We start from the raw sequence: 19,632 nt of genomic DNA on the forward strand, positions 1-19,632 counted from the left end.
CTTGCCCAGCACTGCCAGGGCCATCACTAACCCATGACCCTCCATGCCACAGCTTTGGGTTTTAAACACCTTCAGGGAAGGTGACTCCACCGCTGCACTGGGCAGCCCGTTCCAGTGCTTGACAGTGCTTTTGGTGAAGAATTTTCTCTTAATATCCAATCTAAACCTCTCCTCTTATCCTGTCACTTGTTAACTGGAAGGAGAGACCAACCCCACCTGACTAAAATCTCCTTTCAGGTGTTGTGGAGTGATAAGGTTCCCTTCAGCCTGCTTTTCCCCAGGCTAAGCACCCCCAGCTCCCTCAGCTGCTCCTCATCAGCCTTGGGCTCCAGCTCCCTTTCCCTTCTCTGTATAAGCTCCAGCCCCTCGATGTGCATCTTGTCTTGAGGGGCCCAAAACTGAACCCAGGATTTGAGCTGTGGCCTCGACAGTGCAGGGGGACAATCACTGCCCTGCTCCTGCTGGCCACACCACTGCTGATCCAGCCAGGATGCCACTGCCCTTCTTGGGCACCCGGGCACACGCTGGCTCGTGTTCAGCTGCTGTCAACCAGCACCCCCGGATCTTCTCCTGCCAGGCAGCTTTCCAGCCACTCTGCCCCCAGCCTGGAGATGCAGGGGGTTGTGACCCAAAGGCAGGATCCACCTTTACCTTGTTGAACCTCACACCACTGGTCTTGGCTCATTGATCCGGCCTGTCCAGACCCCTCAGCAGAGCCCTCCTACCCTCCAGCAGAACAACACTCCCACCTAACTTGGAGCCATCTGTAAATGTACTGAGGGTGCCCTCAATCCCCTCACTGTGTTCATTGGTGGTACTGGCACAAATTCCCCAGGAGCCCTGGGGAATGCCACCTGTGCCCCTGATCCCTGATCCCAGTCATCTCAAGGCCCTGGCTTCTAGCTGGCCCCTTTATTTCTGAGAGAAGTTATGCACCAAGGTATTAGGCAGAGTAGATGTGTTGTGTCTGGGTATTGCTGAACCTGTTCATTATTTCCTTAGTTAGGATCATTGAAAAAGATGAACAAACAACTAAATTTCTGCTTGTGACTACAAGTGCCATGTAAACATGCTAGGAGATTATCTTTGTTCTCACAAGGCCCTGCTGAGAATGGAATTACACCTCTATAAAAAAAAGCCACATCGTAGTTCCTATCAATTCCTTCTTTGATTTCCTCTTATGGATTATTAGAATTAAAGTAATATTGATTTCTTATATTAGGAAATAAGGGGGGAAATCATTGTAATGTACATAGTCAGCACTCCTCACATACCAAATGGTCAGGTTGTGGCTAAGTCTATGGCATAGATTTGGGACTGGACTCCATATCCAGAGAAATGTTTCATACTTCATCTTCTCTGTCTGAAAGTGTCAGGAGACTCCTAAGATACTGATTTGACCTTATTTTCCTTGGGTCACACTTGTGTTTTAATATAAATAAAAGAAAGAAAAAAAAAATATTTCACACCCATATTATTTTGACATACTTTTGGTTCTTCTTCAGCAATCTTATTATTCTATACAGGCTCAGGTAAATTTGTTTTAATACGTGAGAAGGGTTTTATCTGTTCATATAGGTTTATGGTGCTTGGTTAAGTGGTTGTACAATAAAAGTTACAGCAGTGACTGCATGTGTGACTGTAGTGATAGTGAGTAAACTCCATTTATACAACACATTATTTAAATATACTCAGACTTAGGTACACCCTCATGTACCAATTTATTAACACATTCTAAGTATGACTTAGAAAAGACAGCTTCCAGGAATAAAAAAAACTATTCAAGTTTTATACCTACTCCATCCTCTAAAATTCTTTTTACTGTAATGCCTGATAAATTTTCTAATTGATGCTGATTAACATATTTGTCTATTTTTGCTGTTATCAAGCTATTAAACATCTTACTGTTCACTTTTCTTTTTGGCATGAAAAACATCTTTCCTATTTTTTTTTTTTTTAATAAGTAACTTCCTGCTACAACAGTGTTTTCTGGAAAAAAGTCAAGGATACCTAAATACCTTAAACAGGTTTTGCAAGTTAACAATTCTGCTGTAATTAGTCTTCAGGCTACCTCTGGCTCCATGGATTTAAAGCTATCAGAGTTTACTGTTTTGTGAAAAATATGTTTTACTTTGTTTGGACATGCTTGTCATAAGTTTCTCAGTATATCATTATGCTTTAAAACCTCCCACTGGCAGCGTCTGGAAGGAAAAAATATAGTGTAAACTACAGAAGACCTAATGGCAGCTTCCTGCCAATGTTCATTCTTGAGTCAACAACGCTCATTTTTGCTTTTGTGAAAATATGTCACAATCTAGTCTTTCATATAAGTTGGCTATTTTTTTTAGCAGCCTAGTAGAGCATATATCTGTATCTTCTACTTTCCCCTATTTTTTCTCCTTTTCATTCTGTGGTATCTGTGTTTCTGGTTATGCTACCAGTGAGTGCACACATAAATTATACACCTAAAAACACTCATCACTAGAAAATTTATTGCTTCTAATATCTTTCTCATGAACAGTTGTGTTTATTTCTGAGTTGACTTCTCTGGTAAAGACAGCAATGCGCTTAGCTTTGGTTCAGTTCTTTGTTTTTTCAAGACTTTCGTTTTAGATATTACAGGGTATATGGGACCATGTGGGCTTTTAACCATAAGCCTGTGCTGGGAATAGGAAAATGGTTCTAGTTTATAATTACAATGCTGAGTAAAAATAATAGCAGATTGCTATCCTTATTAACTCCACTACTTCTGTCCTGCTGAAGCAATGGGTAGTACATGCAAGAAGAACATATCCTCCTGGCAGAGCGTGTAATTGGCACTTTTTTCTTTTTCCCTTTGAAATGATATTTGGAGAAGGCAGGGGGCAGGGAGGAAGGTTCCTGTCCTTTTAGATAAGGAAGTTGAATCTTTCCTATGTTTAGGAAACCTATGTTATTTGGTTTGGGAAATCTTTTATCTTCTGGGCTTCCCTTTGGCAGCTTAATTACTAACTCTGCTTAATTAAAGTGAAGGAGAGACATAGAAAAAAATACTGTCTTTGAAAAGTAGATGCTCTTTTTTTCTCTTTCTTCAAAAAACAAACCAAAGGAAACTTCTTTAAGCATTCTTTGCCAGTATTTTGGCTTTTTGACTATGAAATACTAGCTGATTTGTAGTATTAGAATAACACAGTAAGTCAATAGCAGTTATTATTTTTATTATCTCATGTTAGTGTGCATTTATAGCAGTGCGAGTTACTCTTTTATGATGGCTAATTTTCCCTGCTCTTGAGTTGGAATCTTGTATAGCATTACATCAAGTACCACGACAGATTAAACTATATTCATAATGCAATACAGTAGGATAGCACTTATTCAAACAACTTGTGTCACACCCCATTTATCCGGGGGACTCACGGGTTTGTATTATGAGGAGTCACTGTTGGACAGGAAGACATTGTACAGCAGGGAGGTTTGGATAACCAGGATCATACTGTGATTATTTAGGCTTTTTGTTGACCAAATCCATTATAAGTAGAAAGACTATATATCTTTTTTGTTCATTTATAGAGCCCCTCTGTAAGATTATGCTATGAATTTACAGAACAGATGTTATATTATAAACCGTTACTTTTGATCTTGTCATGAACAGTAGATTTTAGATAAGTGGCACCAGCACGAAAAAGGACCCCAGACTGAAAAAAACCCAACTTAGAACAAGAGGATTGCTGATCTTTACTTCTGAAAAATAATTTTATTTACTCACTGTAAACAGTGTTTCTTAAAAGGAAAAAGAAGTAAACACTGAAGTTTTAAGTGCCAAGCTCTCTTCCTAGATAAGAAAATATTCAAAGCACATCTTATATTTATGCAACATTATTTTTCTCAGTATCCCTTATGAGAAAAATCCAAAATCTTTCACTAAAAAAACACTGCAGTTGTCTAAACTGTGTTGCCTAAATGAGTGAGAATTAATGGAAGTTCCTATAGATCTCTCTTTGTGGAGATTTTACTTTGTAGGTGTTTCCTGTGGAATTAATCTTAGAGAGGGGAAGGAATTTAGATGTCATTTATGTGCATATGTCTGTGCTCACTGAAGTGATTTTGAAGCTCTTCTGTATGCACCAAGAAACTGGAGAAATTAGATATTTGGAAATGGAAATTGGTGGTCTTCCAGGCAATATTGGATCTAAAAGTGCTAAATCCTTTAATAAATAAACTTTGATTCAGACTGGAATGTCTTGGCTTGATCTTAAAGGTGATATTTTGAAGGCCTTCTAGCTGTTGACTGGCCTCAAAGATAATTATCTGCACATTCCAATCTTGTTCTGCCATCAGCAGTATCTGAGGCCTAAATGGAACAAATGTTATTTCCACTAGAAATATATTTAGACTATCCTCATTCCCAAAAATTTAAAAAATATTTGTATCTGATTGGAAATGCAAAGAATAAAATAAATAACTGCATGACCTGCTTCTAACAGCCCTGTATGCTTAATTTCAGCCATTGTAGGCAGTTTTTTAACTGAAAATGTATGTTGTGAGCACACAGTTGTATTGTTGGGGTTACTGCTTTTGTTGGGCTGTAGTTGAAAAAAAAATTACCTTTTCTTTGCTGAACATTTTGGAGACAATATTTCCTAAGACACATCGATACAATATAAATTTCATTTACTGTAGCAGGTACTGGAGCTAATTTGAGGGACTGAATAGCCAATCTGAAATGGAATATATGCAGTATCAGGCATCTTGAAATGGATAGAAAAGCTTTTCTGCCTTAAAAAACTGACATCTTATTTAACACTGGATAGCTGCTACTTTAATACATGATAAATCTAAGAATCTCTTGGGTTTGTATTCAAATTTCTGCTTGAACAAGTGAAATATAAATGTGATTCCTTTAAGGACTGCTGGGTATAGCAGAGACGTCTGTAATGAAGTTTTTTCTGTAGGACAAAGGCCTGTACAAAGTTGGAAAGGAAAGGAAGCATTAATTTATAAATACAGGTTAAATATGTATGTTTGCAAACACATTCTAATATAGTTTTAATGTATCCTCACTTGTGGGATTGTGTGTTCCATGGATAAAGACTAGATATTAAAAAATCCTTCAAATGCACAACTTGATGGGTGTGTAGTCATCTCTGCTCTCCAAAATCAAACCTGCCTTTGGAAGAGAGAGATGTAAAGATAATAAAATATGTGTCCTCATGAGAGTTATTACACAGAATATAAGCAGTGGCAAGTCAGTTAGTTTACAGGCAAGATCAAGCAGATCCAAAATAAAGTTCTCATCAAGGCCAGTTTAATCCTCCCACCTGTAAGTTTTTTAAGTCCTGCCACTTAACTTGTGGTCTGAATGCCCATCTATTTGGCCTCAAAACAGTGAATAATACCAACTTGTAGATCTTCATGTTTATTGTTTATACTCTCCTGAATGTTGCCTCATACGGGAAGAGACTTGAGAGACATAAAAGGAAAGCAAAACTTTTAGATGAGGAATAAAAGGCAGCTTATGTTAGTTAAGATTCTGTGACTACTTTTCCTTTTTTCATCTGGGGACAAATACTATTATTCTCATCAAATTTTGTCTAATATATTTTGCCTACAAAAATACATAGCTGTACAAAAATTACATTTTTATATCAGCCTAACTTATAAAGGCCATTACTTAGGTATCTAAACAATGCCCATACAAGAGCGTTACAATAGGAAAACCTTTACTAAATTCCACAGAGGAATTATTATGGTTCAGGCCAGAGCTTTAGAGTACAATTTCTCTTGGGTTTCTTCTTCTGAGTTGCAGTATTTGCATTTTTATAACTTGTTCCAAATTCTCACAAACTGATCTGACAGAATTGAAATATTTGTTTTCTTTGTAGATGAAGCAAAGGTTTAAGTTCCAGTTCTTTTTCTTCACTGAGATATACCACTGAAATTTGTTTTGATTTAGCAGTAGTCAGACAGTGTGGCTTTGTTGCTTGGAGAAGTGCAAGTTCTATAATTCAGCATCTTTGTTTTTCCCAAAAAATGTGAACTACTGCTCGATTTCCCAAAGAAATGAAGATCAACTTTTCAGGAGCTAACCTGGTATAAACCCATTGTTCTGAAGTCTTTTACATGTTTTTCATTCAATTAGTTATTGAGAAAAAATGTTCAGTTCTGGAAGGATAGTATTTCTTGGGCTATCTTCCTACACTTGTGAGTATTCTCTCCCCCACCTGATTTTCTTCTCCCACCTCTGTAACCACAGCAAACCGTTCTTAGAGAGTTTATTTTCTGCATAATGTGTGCGTGTAGAATTGTGCACATTCAGTCTCTCTGCAGCTTTGCAGCCCTCGTGGCTGTGCAGTCGTGTAAGGACCAGTTCAGGTGCTGGTTTCCTGCTGAGCTCCAAGTGCCCTGGAGGTGTCCAAGGGCTCTGTTCCTGCCCTTGGCTTTTGCCAAGTGCTGGCTGTGCAGCTTCCAGAGGCAGCTGAGCCTGTGCCACCACCTCCCACCTGGCTCCCCTTTCACACAAGCTCTGTTTCCTGGGGCTGGTGTTGAATCCAGCTCAGCATCCTGCCCCTCGAGCCCTGCTTCTTCCACGCACAGGGAATTCCTGTCTGTGCCCTGTTGGCTGAGGGAGGCACCGTGATCTGGAACTGATGTACCCGGTGAGGTTATTCCTGGGCAGTAGCTCTGGGGACAGTTTCAGGGACAGGGAGATGTATTTGAGCAAGATTTCTCTTTAGTGCTCTGAAAATTTGACATGCTGATTGTCAACTGCCTTCATGGAGGAATTCCTGTTGACAAATTCTGCGCTGATATTTTTGTTCCATCATGTGATTGTTCCTAGCTTATCATGTGTTAATAATGGAGTCCAGTTATCAGACATTTTGTTGTCCCCCTCAGGCCTCCCTGACTGTCCCATGGGTTGCCCTACCCTGGACAGCCTCATAAGCACTTCAGTTCTGCTCCTGCTGACTGGCCTCTTCCTGAAGGGATTCTCCAAAGCTGTTTTTAATTGCTTTATTTTTTAATTATTATATTACCGTATTAGTAAGCTCGTGTTGCTTGTGTACTTTCTGTATCTGAAACAATTAAATCAGTCAACTGTTTGTAGTTCTGCTCCATGTGTTCTCCAGTACTTTCCCCGTGGCTCTGAATACATTTGAGTCAGGTTGTAACTATCAATTGCAAGTATTAAAATTTTCCTTGTTAAGAGTGATCTGTAACTGGGTGTGCCAGAACTAAAACTTGGCTCTTTCATGACAGATATACTTGACTTGAAGTTATTGATATAGCTGATATTGCACTATATACAATAGGAGATAATTTTAGTTTTTCAGGGGATAGCATGTCCATGCCAGTGACTTCTTTATGTATGTCACGCCAATAAAATATTACATAAATAATTTTATAGCAAAAGTACCCTAGGATTAAGTAAACGGGGCAGTATTATCTGTATTAAGAGAAGAGCACAGATGTGTGTTCTTTGGATGCACAAGAACTTTTAAAAGTCACAGAACTGTTAAAGATGGCATTAAATTTTCATTGATGCAGAAGCTATATCTTCCAATCAGTTACATGAATATTTATATTGCTGTCTATTAATATTATTTATTAATATTCATTGTGTCAAACCTTGTTAGGAAATTGTTTTTTCTCAGATTCCTCACATTAAATTGTCCAAGTATTTTCGTAGAGTAACATTTTCACCTTAATAAGTCTTACTTGTTATTTAGCAATATGTAAGCACAATCCAGGGTGTGGAAAACCTCTTGCTTACATAAACTACCTCTTTGCAGTAAGACATAATGCGCACCATGTGAATCTCTGCTGTGTTTGGATACATTCTAAGGAAGCATTTCTAACTTTAATAATATATTGGGATTATGGATTAAAAGCAGTGGGGAAATAGCTTTGTGCACTCTAACCAGAGTGCTGAGAATCAACTTTTTGGCAAGAAAACTCCCAGTTTGCCCTCTGTCCCAGAAGCTGACCTGGTGGATGAAATAGTAGATGTGTGCATGATTCTAGGCATGCCTTCTCCAAAGATCAACATTTGTACACACTTTAGTCACCTTTTATACGCAGTGCTATTGACATTAACCAGGGAGGCTGCTCTGACAGCGCTGGGCTTTAACACCAGCTAAAGAGTTGCTCTGCTCTGCTTGCATGGTTTATCTGAAAGGACTCAACACCAAAATCACACAGCCTAATTGTTTTCAGCCCATGAGGGTTCTCCTCCAGATACAATATCCTGGAGGACAACTGAGTGTCCTACTGAAATCAGCATATGTTCAATAGTCAGCTCAGTTTACTTTACTTTTATTCTTCTGAAAACATTAGATTGAGCTTTTTAATTTATCAATACATCAAATTTGCTTTCACTTGCATAATTATAAAAAAGTTTTCATGCTACCTTTGTGATTAGGTTTGGACAGTATTGCACAAGTGTAAGAGCAGAGCTAAGGCTACCAGCTGATTAAAAAGATCACAGACTTGCTCAGATGATGCTCAATGGAAAAGGGGAAAAAATTAATGAGCTATGTCAATGAAATAACCAATTTTCAAGGTAAAAGCAAAAATAAAAGGTTGCTTTTTTTCCCCTTTCCCTCTGAAGAAATGGAATTGGTTTTGTTTCCATCACAGTGAATGTCTGGGTGACTGAGCTGAATGGGGCCAAGTGTGAATTAGGCCTTGTCAGCATGAAATTTGCCTTGGTAAAAAAGAACATTTTTTGACTGATTCTTGCAGCACTTTAATACTGTATCTTTAGTGACTGGTCTGGGGGCTTGTTTTTATTTTTTATTTTTAAATGTATCTAGCCTTGAAGTATCAGAATGTGATGTTAATTAATTCATCATATATATAACAGTGTTTTGCTTTTGATGAAAGAGCTTCTGTTTGGGACAAAACATTCCAGCTGCATCTGAGAGAAGCATTCTGTTTTCTTGCCCATCCTTTTCAGTTTTCCTGAGGGTCGCATTCACATTTTGTCATTGGGTTGTCATACAGTGTAGTTCAGCTGAAGCTAAGTGAGAACACTTTAACTGGGGGGCAGTGGTGTTTTACAAGATTAAGTGTTTAAATAGATGACAGTATTCCTGGGACTGCAGACGAAGCAGCACTTTTGTTTGTACTTGAGAATAGCTTTTGTTTTCACCTGTCTAGGAACACGACCCTAGAGCACAGAGATACTGTTATTTAGATCATAATTTTATTTGATTAAAAAAAAAAGGTGTTGCTTTCAGTTGTTGGTTTGGTTTGGCTTTTTAAACTGATAGTTACTCTATGTAAGTGATCACGACCAGGATTTCCCAAAATTATTTAATTATGTTTTTCAGTTATAGGTGAAATCGCTATATTAGTTGGAAAACCAAACCACAGATAATGAATCTAAGAATGATAATGTTGTGGCCCTATATTTTATTGAATTACTGACCTTTAGAATAAGATGATCAATGTTCTAACTGCCAGTACCAGGAAAGTGAACCACTTGAATACAGTTCCCAGAACTTTCTTGCAAAATCTTAACTTAATAAAGACCACAGAATTAGTAATCTTTTCATTTATGGTTTCTATTTATTTTAGCTATGAGAATCCACTAAATTCCAGAATAATTCTATGGAGAGATGGACATATGTCTCTGTCATAACAGTGCTTAAATAAATTAACATGACTGGTAACCACCATGTGACAGCCAGCCAAGGGAATACTAAGGAAACTAAAGAGCCTTCTCTCCCTGACTGTGGTCCCTGCAGGGCTGGATGGGAGATATGTGCCCTCTCTATGCTGCCTCTTCTTTATTTGAATGAAACAAAACCGCATGTATTCCTAACATAATTCTCTGCGGGAGAATTCAAATACTTTAAATCCTACTTTTGATAATGAAGTAATCTCAGTGAGTTTTTTGATGTCAAATTCTGCAGCACGGCATCCTGTTTGCTGACTGTGCTGTTGTGTTCCTAAGGCCAGGGTCCTTCCCAGGGGACAGCTGCTCCTGGTGCTTTGTGTCGAGCTGCCACTGCATTGCTGGCTGATGTCACTGGGCCCTATGTGTCTAGTCTTTTGCTAGTTGAAAAGCCCACCTGTAATTTATGAATACTGCTTAATACTCTGTCAAATCCTTCACCTATGATGTTTATTTAAAAGCTTTTATGAATTCTAGAGTGTGGTTAATTTTCTCTTCTCTGACAATTCCCGAAGTTGTGAGATACAACACGTGTCTAAGGTCTTTGGAAAGGTTTGGGAGCTTCAGCCTCCATAACTGTCCTGGCTTTGTTAGAGCTTTTTCCTGGGTTTAGGAGCTGTGATGGGAGTCAGAGGTGAGGAATTTGTCTATGGGTGACAAATGGGATGGGAAGAGAGTAGAGGGGAGGGTGACAAAGAGTTTATTTCCATGTCTTGCAAAGCTCAGCATGACACATCACTGTGTGTTTGCTTCTGTGCAAAACACCTTTGTAATGAAACTTGAGAACAGTTGCACACTGTAGAAATTTGCCTGAGAAACAGGAAGAAACAAGGTATTTACAAACCACATTTTCGAACAGCACTGACAATTTTAAAAGGTCCACATGACTGCTTCTGGCCCTCCTGTGGGTGTCTAAGAGACTTAGCCATGAGATAAAGTGGTTCCCTGCATGGCCAGCAGCTGCTGGCACAGGATCCTGGCATGCCTGGCACTCCCCTTCTCTGTGAGAGGCACAGGGAATGTGGTAATGTCAAAGGCTGATGTCTCTGGAGCTGGTAGGTGGATATTTGGTGAGGAAAAATTCTGGCTTTTATCTGTTGTCCCTCATCTCTGTGAATGTGTTTTCTATGCCCTCTTAGTCCAGTGACAGAATAAATTTGTAGGAAAGCCACAAAGAGAAAGTTTGAGGATTATAGTCTTTCCTTTTTTACAGTCTCATGCTTAATCTTGGGGGGAAAACCCTGAATATTATTTTTATTAAATTAATCTTCACAGAGCTGCAGATGATTGAAATTTATGTAGTGTGTAACTTGGAGTAGAGAAAACAAAGCATTTCCTTAGGAAATAGTAAAAAAAGCCCTTTCAAAACAACTGGTTGGATTCTTACACTGAACGACTTATTATCAAAATGCATCCAGTTTTATTGAATGAATGTAATTGTTAAACTTTTTTAAAAAATTAATGGTTACTATTTTAATACTAAAGTAAAAGAATCTCTAAATAGATGGATTTCTTTATTTCCTTTTTACTATGTAAAATTCATAAATGATCTGTGTGCTAGCACAAGATTAGGTTATAAGATAAAATAGGTATGAAGTTTTTGTATAGCTACTGATACTTGAAAAAGTCAGGGAAATCCAAAACTCTTGTATTTATCACCAATATTGTTGCCAAAATGAAGTGCCAACCCTTTAAAGGTAGTAGTACTAACCTTGACTGCTGGAATATTGCCAGCTCTTTGTCATCCTGCAGAAATATATATTATATTTGAACTGAGAAAACATGCAATTGTCCCTCCCCCTCTTCATTCCCACAAACTGGAACAGTATTGTGCTAGCCTGAGTTGTACTGAGCCGAATCCAATCTGGAATTAAGAATGCTCCGGGGCATTTTTAATAAACTGTCATTCATTTGAACTCTAACCTCCTTTAATTTGCAGAATCTGGTAGCACAGATGTATTCTTCAGTCACATTCATTTCTTTTCCTTTTCTTATCTTGGTGTGAAACACTGCTGATAGCATTTAAAAATGTGAGGCTGCAGAGCAAGTAGAAAGCGTTCACTGAAAATAGACTCAAAACTAAGAAATAATTACTGTAGTTTAGTTTGCTGGGTTTCTGCCATACCGAAATGTAAACTTAATTCTAGTGCAGATTTTAATAAAATACTCTAAGTGCCAAGGCCAGTTAAGCTCTTTCTGGATGTATGAAAAAAACGGCTTTTATTACAAAATGTGAAGGATAAAATGAGGCCGTTGTCTTGCAAAAGGGAAGAAAACCCAGCTAATAACATATTCAGGGCATAGAATACTCCTGAGCTAAGTGCATTCACTGAGGTTCTCACTGTAAACTCTTTCAAAACTTGTGTTCCTGGGAATTCAAAACGAGCAGGGTTTGTGATTAGGAGCATTTGCAGTGAGGGATAGGGCTGGGAAAAGGGAGCAGCTCCCAGGTGGGAAGTGCCCCCAGTGCCTCTGCCCCTGCCAGGTGGTGCTGCTGGGCTGGGGCAGGGATTGCCCAAAGCCAGAATTTTCATCATCTATAATACTGCCTTCAGTGGTTTATTTTCCATCCTAACACATCTGCTACAGCTATGCAGTTAACATGCTGAGAGGATTCTTTGTGCAACTTCAACATTCAGATGTTTACATTTGATAGGAGTTGATTAAAAAAAAATCAGTTTCTTGTGCACATGCCTCCAGTCGAGTTCGGCTGTAGGTGTTGGTAGGACAAATAACTGGGAAAATGTGCAACCATGAACTTGGGCCACGTTCAGAACATGAAGGAAGAACTAGCTGGCAAATACTGTGTTGAAAGTGTAAATGAAAATAGAACTTTCAAGTCGACACGTGTTAACGATTTGTGGTTTGAAAAAGTTTTCATATTTAAGTTTTAAAAGTTTTTTTTCCCTTCTCTTTTAAACTTTGATCTCTTTTGTCTGGTAATGTAAGAGTGTGTTATTAATAGACATTTACAAATCCACAGCTTTGTTTTCCACAAGTCTTTAATTCTTTTAAATGTTTTGAAATGTAAATTATGTGATATATGTGATATGAACTGGGGTGAGGATTCAGTCAATCATCAGGTTGGATAACAAATTGAGAACACGGAAAGGGAGCGCAATGATACTAAAAAATACAAAAGTACAAGAATTCTGCTTTTTAAAATTCTTATTTGCCCAAAATATCAGCAAGTGGGGAGTGTCTTGATACTTAAAGATACTGTCTCAAAGCTGGAGTTTGTATGAATTAATAACTTGTCACTTCTGATCCTTACTACAGTTTCCATTTAGATATGTTGTCTGGACTTAAGTGATAGAGTGGATGCTCAGCAGAAACTAGATGCAGTTTTTAAAAGGGACAAGGAAAAGCCTAAGAAATAACCATGATACAGTTACAAATATCATATGTTTCAGTAGTTGAGTCTTGTTGGAGACAGCATGGGTTTATGTTCTTGCACTAAAGCAGAAGATGAAGTACCTGGTGTTGTATTAGAAATTGAATCTGTTTTTAAAAAAAATATGATCTGACTCTTTCCTTCTGGCCTGTTAATTCTTTTTTAATGGGATTTAAGTGCAAATCCAGCTTTTTTATTTCTTTATTTCCCTCAAGTATATGTTCCTCTGCTGCTTCTACTAAGAGTGGTTACTTGACAGTCATTTTACAAAGGTATCTCAAGTCATCATCTTTCTTCATGGTTTCTCCAGTGGAATCTTTCATCTGCAGAGACTTATGAGTTGCACTCCTTGCTATTTCACTGATGTCATCATTACACTGCTTTGACTTTGAGTGGAAGGTTGAACATCAGAAGTTTCAATACTATTGGTAATTCTTATCTGTGTTCATAAAATTTCACTTCACTGCAGGGTGTCAGACACGTTCTAGTATTTCATTGATCTTATTGGAGTGTTTGTGTAGATGGTGTGGAAGGAGTAAGGAATCAGTGTGTCATTGGCACAAGGGCTGTGAGTCCTCATTATAATTCCTTACAACTCTGTTATTTATTTGTATTATTCATTGAACTTTTTATATAGAAGCCCATGTATACTGGAACTGAAACAAAAATGTGGCTTATAAGCACTGATTGCCTGCTAGGAGGCTTTGGAGAACAGCAGTTAAGCATGGGCTTGGGAGAAGTAGCCACACTAGAATGAGCACTGTGGAATTTGGTCAGACTTCTCAATTTACAGCAGAAGTGAAGTCTTTTCAATGCTTTGCATAACACAGATGAATGGAATATATCCTATTTCCCATTTGATTTTATTTTATTTCATTTAGAAGTTCTTCCTGAAGTGTTTTCTAGTTTATAAAATAATGATAATTGTACAAAAGAGATGAGAAAGAACACAGAGGAAATAAGACCTTTCATTATTCAAATCATTATGTCTCACCAAAAAAAAAAAAAAATCCATTTCACTTTATGTGAACTGTATCTTTTGAAGAGGGGGAAGTCCCATTGGCATGCTGGTAAAGTAAAGGTTACCCCACAAGTAAAGGTTCTGCTGCCAGACAGGTGTCATTGTATAGTCTCCATTCTTTACTGTGTACATTAAAATTCTCCGTGACATTTCTCGATGCTAAGGAAAGAGTGGGATCACCACAACTTTCCCACACTTCATGCTTCAGAGATTCTCACAGTTACCAGGAGGAAATTAACTTGATTGTTATTAGAGCAGTTACAGATCTTTAAAGTTCAGGATGATAAAATAATTTGATTAGAAGGGACCACTAGAGGCAATGCGCTATAAAGCCCTGCTCAAAGCAGGAATAACTTCAAAGTTGGATCTGATTGTCTACGCTTCATTCAGTCAAAATCTTAAAATACTCAAGGACTGGAGAATTTACAGTTTCCCAAGGTAACTTGTTTTGCAAAAGCATGCATTTTTTATGAAAAATGTTGGCTTTTCATGAACACTCATCTATAGCTGCATTTAAAATTTCTGAAATTGCTTCTGTGATGAGTTACCACTACCCTGAATTTAAATAATACAAATGGTGCAGGACATATTTATTAATGGCATCTGTATGTGGCAGTGGCCCACGTTAAATAGATTTCTGGTGATCTGTGTTAGTTCTATTTTGTATAAATATTGTTTATTACTAATAAACATTTCATGGAGACTTTCAGGGTTTGTTTTTTTTTTTTTTTTTGAAACACCACTGTTAGTTTTAAAAGCTATGATAGGAAGAGATTTGAACAACTATTTACAGAAAATAATTCCTTTAGTGTGCTCTATTCCCCCCCTCCACCCCATATTTACATGGATTTAATATTTTAAAGTTGTAAAGAATATGGAGTTTAAAATGTCCTCTCTCTTAGGTAGAAGAGCTGATGAATGCACTGGAAAAGACCAGACAAGAATTAGATTCTACCAAAGCCCGTCTTGCCTCAACACAGCAGTCTTTGGCTGAAAAAGAAGCACATCTGGCTAACCTGAGAATAGAGCGAAGGAAACAGCTTGAAGAAATTCTAGAAATGAAGTAAGTACCTTGATTTCTCTAATTTCTAGGAAAAAAAAGGAAAATAATTTTGCTGTAGGAGAAAGTTGTGATGGGTTTCTTTTGGTGTTATTTATTTTTCCCCTGCATATATTTAAGTCTGAATCAAAAGATTTCTAATAGTTTTAAGGCACGTAAATTCCTTTAAAAGCATGGAAGTGCAAGTCTTTTATTTTAGCAGTACTCAAGATTTTTTTTAAGTTGTCCTTTGTTACATGCAAATAAAAATATCAGCACTACATATCTTCTATGTGAGACTGAGAATCTAAAGCCCCAGTGGGAATGCAATGCTGGAATCTCTGCCAGTGTCACATTCAAGGGAAGGGAGTTATTAACTTTCTGTTGATGGTGCAAAGTTTATTGCTTTGAATTGGTTAAAAACACTCCCAACTAACAAAGTAGTTTTTGCATACACTTCATTACTGGGTACATGTGTTCAGAATGAAGAAGGAAGAGAGACATATAATTTGAATCTAACTACCTCCATGCAAAGAAAAGTAAATATCTGTAATTATGGGGCATTAAAGCTCTGATATGATCTTTAAAATTGGCAAAAAGGGTGAACCTGCTGTGACTTGGCTAGGCTGGTAATTGTGTAGTTAGCATTCAACAAAGAAAATTCACAGTTGTAATTTTGAAAGAGTTTTTTTGAGGGAGGAAGCCATATATAACTTCAGGTCAATCGTTATAGTTATCCTTGTGTTTTTAAAGGAAGGAAAATGGCTTTTGTAAAGTTATTGTCAATAGGACAAAGTGGAAATGGAGTCACATACTTAGCAAGGTTTTGTAAAAATGGATTTTAGGAATGTCTGCCATGTAACACAGGTGCAGAAATACTGTAATGGAAGCACAAATGTTTCCAGGGATATCTAAAGAATTTCTGGTTTTCACTTTAATGAGGTCTATATGCATACAAAAAAGTGGGATCATATATGAATTAGAATACTATGTGACATTATATTCCATAATAGATACATTTTAATATTTTTAAACTTTTCCATTGTATGTACATATTAATTGTCCCATCATAGCTCAGATGCTCAGTGCAGTCATCTATTTTCCATATAGTGCTTTGGTCTTTTTCCTCAAGTACCCTTTTTTAGTTCTAATCATAAGATTTATTTTTTTTTTTAAATCTTAATTGACAATTGCTGAACAAAATAAAGGACATATCTTTAATTCTGTTAATGTGACTTTTAAAATTCCTCACAAAACCTCAGAGAACAATGTGAAAAATGAGATTGGTGAAAACTGGTGAGGTAAAAACTCGTTTTGACAAAAACTGTTCTATTTTATGATTGAAGGGCTGAGTGAGTGGTATTAGGGATGAAAGACTCAGTAGCAAAGATCCTAGTTAGGAATAATGTGGAATTTAAAATCAGATATAAACATATAGAGTGTTTTTTCAGTATAAATTTTAAAACTAAAACAATAGAATTAACAACCTGGTCCAGTGGAAGGTGTTCCTCCCGTGGTAGGGATATGGGAAATAGATGATCTTCAGGGTCTCTTCAAACCCAAACCATTCTATGATTCTGTTCATAAATGTGTTTTAGAAACAATTCAGATATTTCATTACAGTAGTGTAATTTTTGCAATTGCTCACTGGAATAAGTGTAGCAAACTTTATACAACTCCTGCATTATGACAATTTATTTGATTTTTTTTTTTTTAAATGAACAAGCTATTCTCAAAAACAGATTTTAGATGCTAGCTAGGACCTAGACATCTGCAGCAGAATAATGATAATTCTGTGTTGTACTAATATATCTCTGGCATTTTAAGGTAATTTATTACTTGGAAGCATTGACCATAATTTCTGTTTATTGTTTAAAAAATTCAGTATTGAGTGATTACAGATTTTTGCTATGAGTTTCCAGTTAAATAGGCATGAAGTTTGTGTTTAAGAACATTCATGATGATTTCCTATGCTTACATTATGTTCAAGTTCCAGCCATAACTCTGCATTCTAGGCCCATCTGGCTGTCATTGTCAAGATCCATCTTAATTTACTGGCCACAATCAGTTGTCAGTTTTAGATAATTTCTTCAATTGTCATTTCTTGTTCCCATATAAATTTGGTTATTTATGGAAGTTTAGAATAAAAATGGATAGTGGTCTAGTCTTGTTCATATCTGGTTGGTCTTTTTGAGCTGGAAACAAGATAAGTACCCATTAAATGAAAGTTGGCTTGATAAAACCAACTCTTTCTTAACTTGATGCCAATTTGTGAAAAAAATAAGGTTAAAGTGATTGAAAGTATAAGTGTGAAGGAGGAGTTGCATTTGCATGTTAATTTCTGAATATGTGATTTTTTTTAACATGTCTGTTAAAAATATTACTGTATTAGTTCTGGAGGAATTATTTTTGTTATGGTCATATTATTTTAGCAGTGAACGCATAACTCATACTGACATTAATGGAAGTTATGCATACATGTTAACAGTAAAATGCAGCATGTGTTCAAATCCATCATTTTGTCTAATTGTCTTGTTGCTTTGTGCTCTTTCTATCTCTGAGCATAAAACAAAAATCATTGCATTTTTTATTTTTTAGTAAGTGATACATCAAAAAAAATCTCTATTGCATAGTGTGACAGAAGCCATGGTAATGCTCTTTTAAAAATGTATTTATCATCCATAGAAATATTTCAGTTGGCCTGGACTTTAAATATGGTAGTTAGAAATATATCCTGACTGCTTTTTCCAGACATTGTTTTTGTTTTTCTGAGAGTGTGCAAGTAGGAGCACAACCTCCTGAGAGCTTCACAAGGCTTGCCTAGAAAAGCTTATTCATTTTGTAACATGAAGAGCTTGAGGGTAGGAGAAGTTTCAGCACTGTGATGTGGTGGAGATTTGTCAGATGTTTCAGAAATGCCATATTTGTTCAGCATACTTTCATGACCACAGTGCTTTCATACAGATCTCCTTTCCTATGTGGTGGTTCCTTCCAAAACTCATAAACCTGCTTGTAACAAAATTAGGTAGCTGTATAGATAGATGAATGAGTATTTATATAATATTAAAATTGCCTTTTATATGTATATATGTGAAATAAATGCCTGCCCGCATGGAAAGTGGGTTTTGCTCCATGGGACAGATCATCTTTTTAGAAATGGTCAAAACTATTTTCCCTTTGGAAGATATAAAGTTTGACCTGGAGAGCCAAAAGTCATAAAAGAAAGTCTAATGGCATGTGGTGGAAAAGATATAAAAATGATTGGCACTCTTTTTGTAAGTTCAAGTTTTAAACTATATGCATTTTATCTTCAACTGCAACCTCTAAAGTTAAAAAGGAAACATGAAACTCCAACACCAAAGCTTCCCTGAACTTTGTTATGAATATTTAGTGTTTTCTTGGTTGATAATTTTTAAGTTGATTTTCCACGCTGTTTACTTATTTTTAAGTATTGTTTAAATACGAGGTTAGAAAATATTTCATTGTGGTTTTGCTTTAATTTGATGATCTTCAGCGACTTAGTTACATGTGGCAAACACTGCACTTAATGAGCGTCCATGTGATTAATTCCCCAAAAGACCTAACTTCATGTTTTGACCTGAAGAGCTGACAAATCTTAATTTTTGAGATTTAGTTGTTAATTTCTGGGTGTTTCCTCTGGTAACTCAGCATACTCAATGCTCTGAAGGTTTCAGAATTCTTGCCAAGAGTTTGAAAGGCAATTTCCTTGCCTTTAATAGAGTTCATACCATCACCTGTGGGTATTGCTAAATCAGTTTTGTTGTAATTGACTGTGCCCTGAAATTCACTACAAATTTCCACAAGAAAATATATTTTCCCTTATGTGAAATAAATCTGATGATTGGTAATGAAGCATTAAAGATCTTGAAAGAAAACCCCAGCTACTAGTTATTTTATTCAGTAACAAAAATAGAACATTACTGTGCTGTCCAAAAAATATTTTAAATTTGGTTTTGCAGTAAACTTTTTTTTACAGTGACAGTATAAAATTAAGCATCCCTTCCTTTGTTTACATACGGTCACCATTTTTTTCACAGAAATTAAGAAAAGAATATTGCTTATCTTTGTTTTCCAGTAGATTTATTCATTTAACAGCACCTCTGTACAGTCAGGGATGAAATAATTGTGGGAAGAAGGGGATATAATGTTTTTTGGTTTTTTTTCCCACCAATCGTTTAGTCCCAGCAGCTGCCCCTCTGTGCAGAAGTGCTGAGCACACAGTGCCCTTTGCCTGCTAGGGCAGTGGCTCAGCTGCTCTGCCAGCCAAGGAGAGGGCACTTGAATTTGCCACCAGATGCCTGCCTTGGGTGCAAGACCATGGTTCAAATGTGAGCAGCAGCACAGGGTGAGGAGGAAGCTTGTCCTGTTGGGACAGGAGATTGTGCTTTGTCCCTTTGTCTGTCACCTGCTCTGACTGCCCTCCTGCCTTGGACAGCAAGAGCTTCAGGCATGGAAAAGCATGCAAATGGCTTTCAGTGGATTTTTCAGGATATTGCAGG

The 19,632-nt window shown here is 37.0% G+C and overlaps 1 protein-coding gene across 1 annotated transcript in view; it reads left to right on the top strand.

Annotated features, from left to right (window-relative positions):
• Positions 1 to 19,632, top strand: part of ERC2 (ELKS/RAB6-interacting/CAST family member 2) — a 276,247-nt gene that overhangs the window by 182,477 nt on the left and 74,138 nt on the right. Inside the window, exon 16 of the mRNA XM_062500997.1 lies at positions 14,976 to 15,136. Within this exon, the coding sequence (XP_062356981.1) occupies positions 14,976 to 15,136 (161 nt within the window). The remainder of the gene's footprint in view (positions 1 to 14,975; positions 15,137 to 19,632) is intronic.

This window comes from Cinclus cinclus, chromosome 12, assembly GCF_963662255.1.
Source record: "Cinclus cinclus chromosome 12, bCinCin1.1, whole genome shotgun sequence".
Classification (NCBI taxonomy): Eukaryota; Metazoa; Chordata; class Aves; order Passeriformes; family Cinclidae; genus Cinclus; species Cinclus cinclus.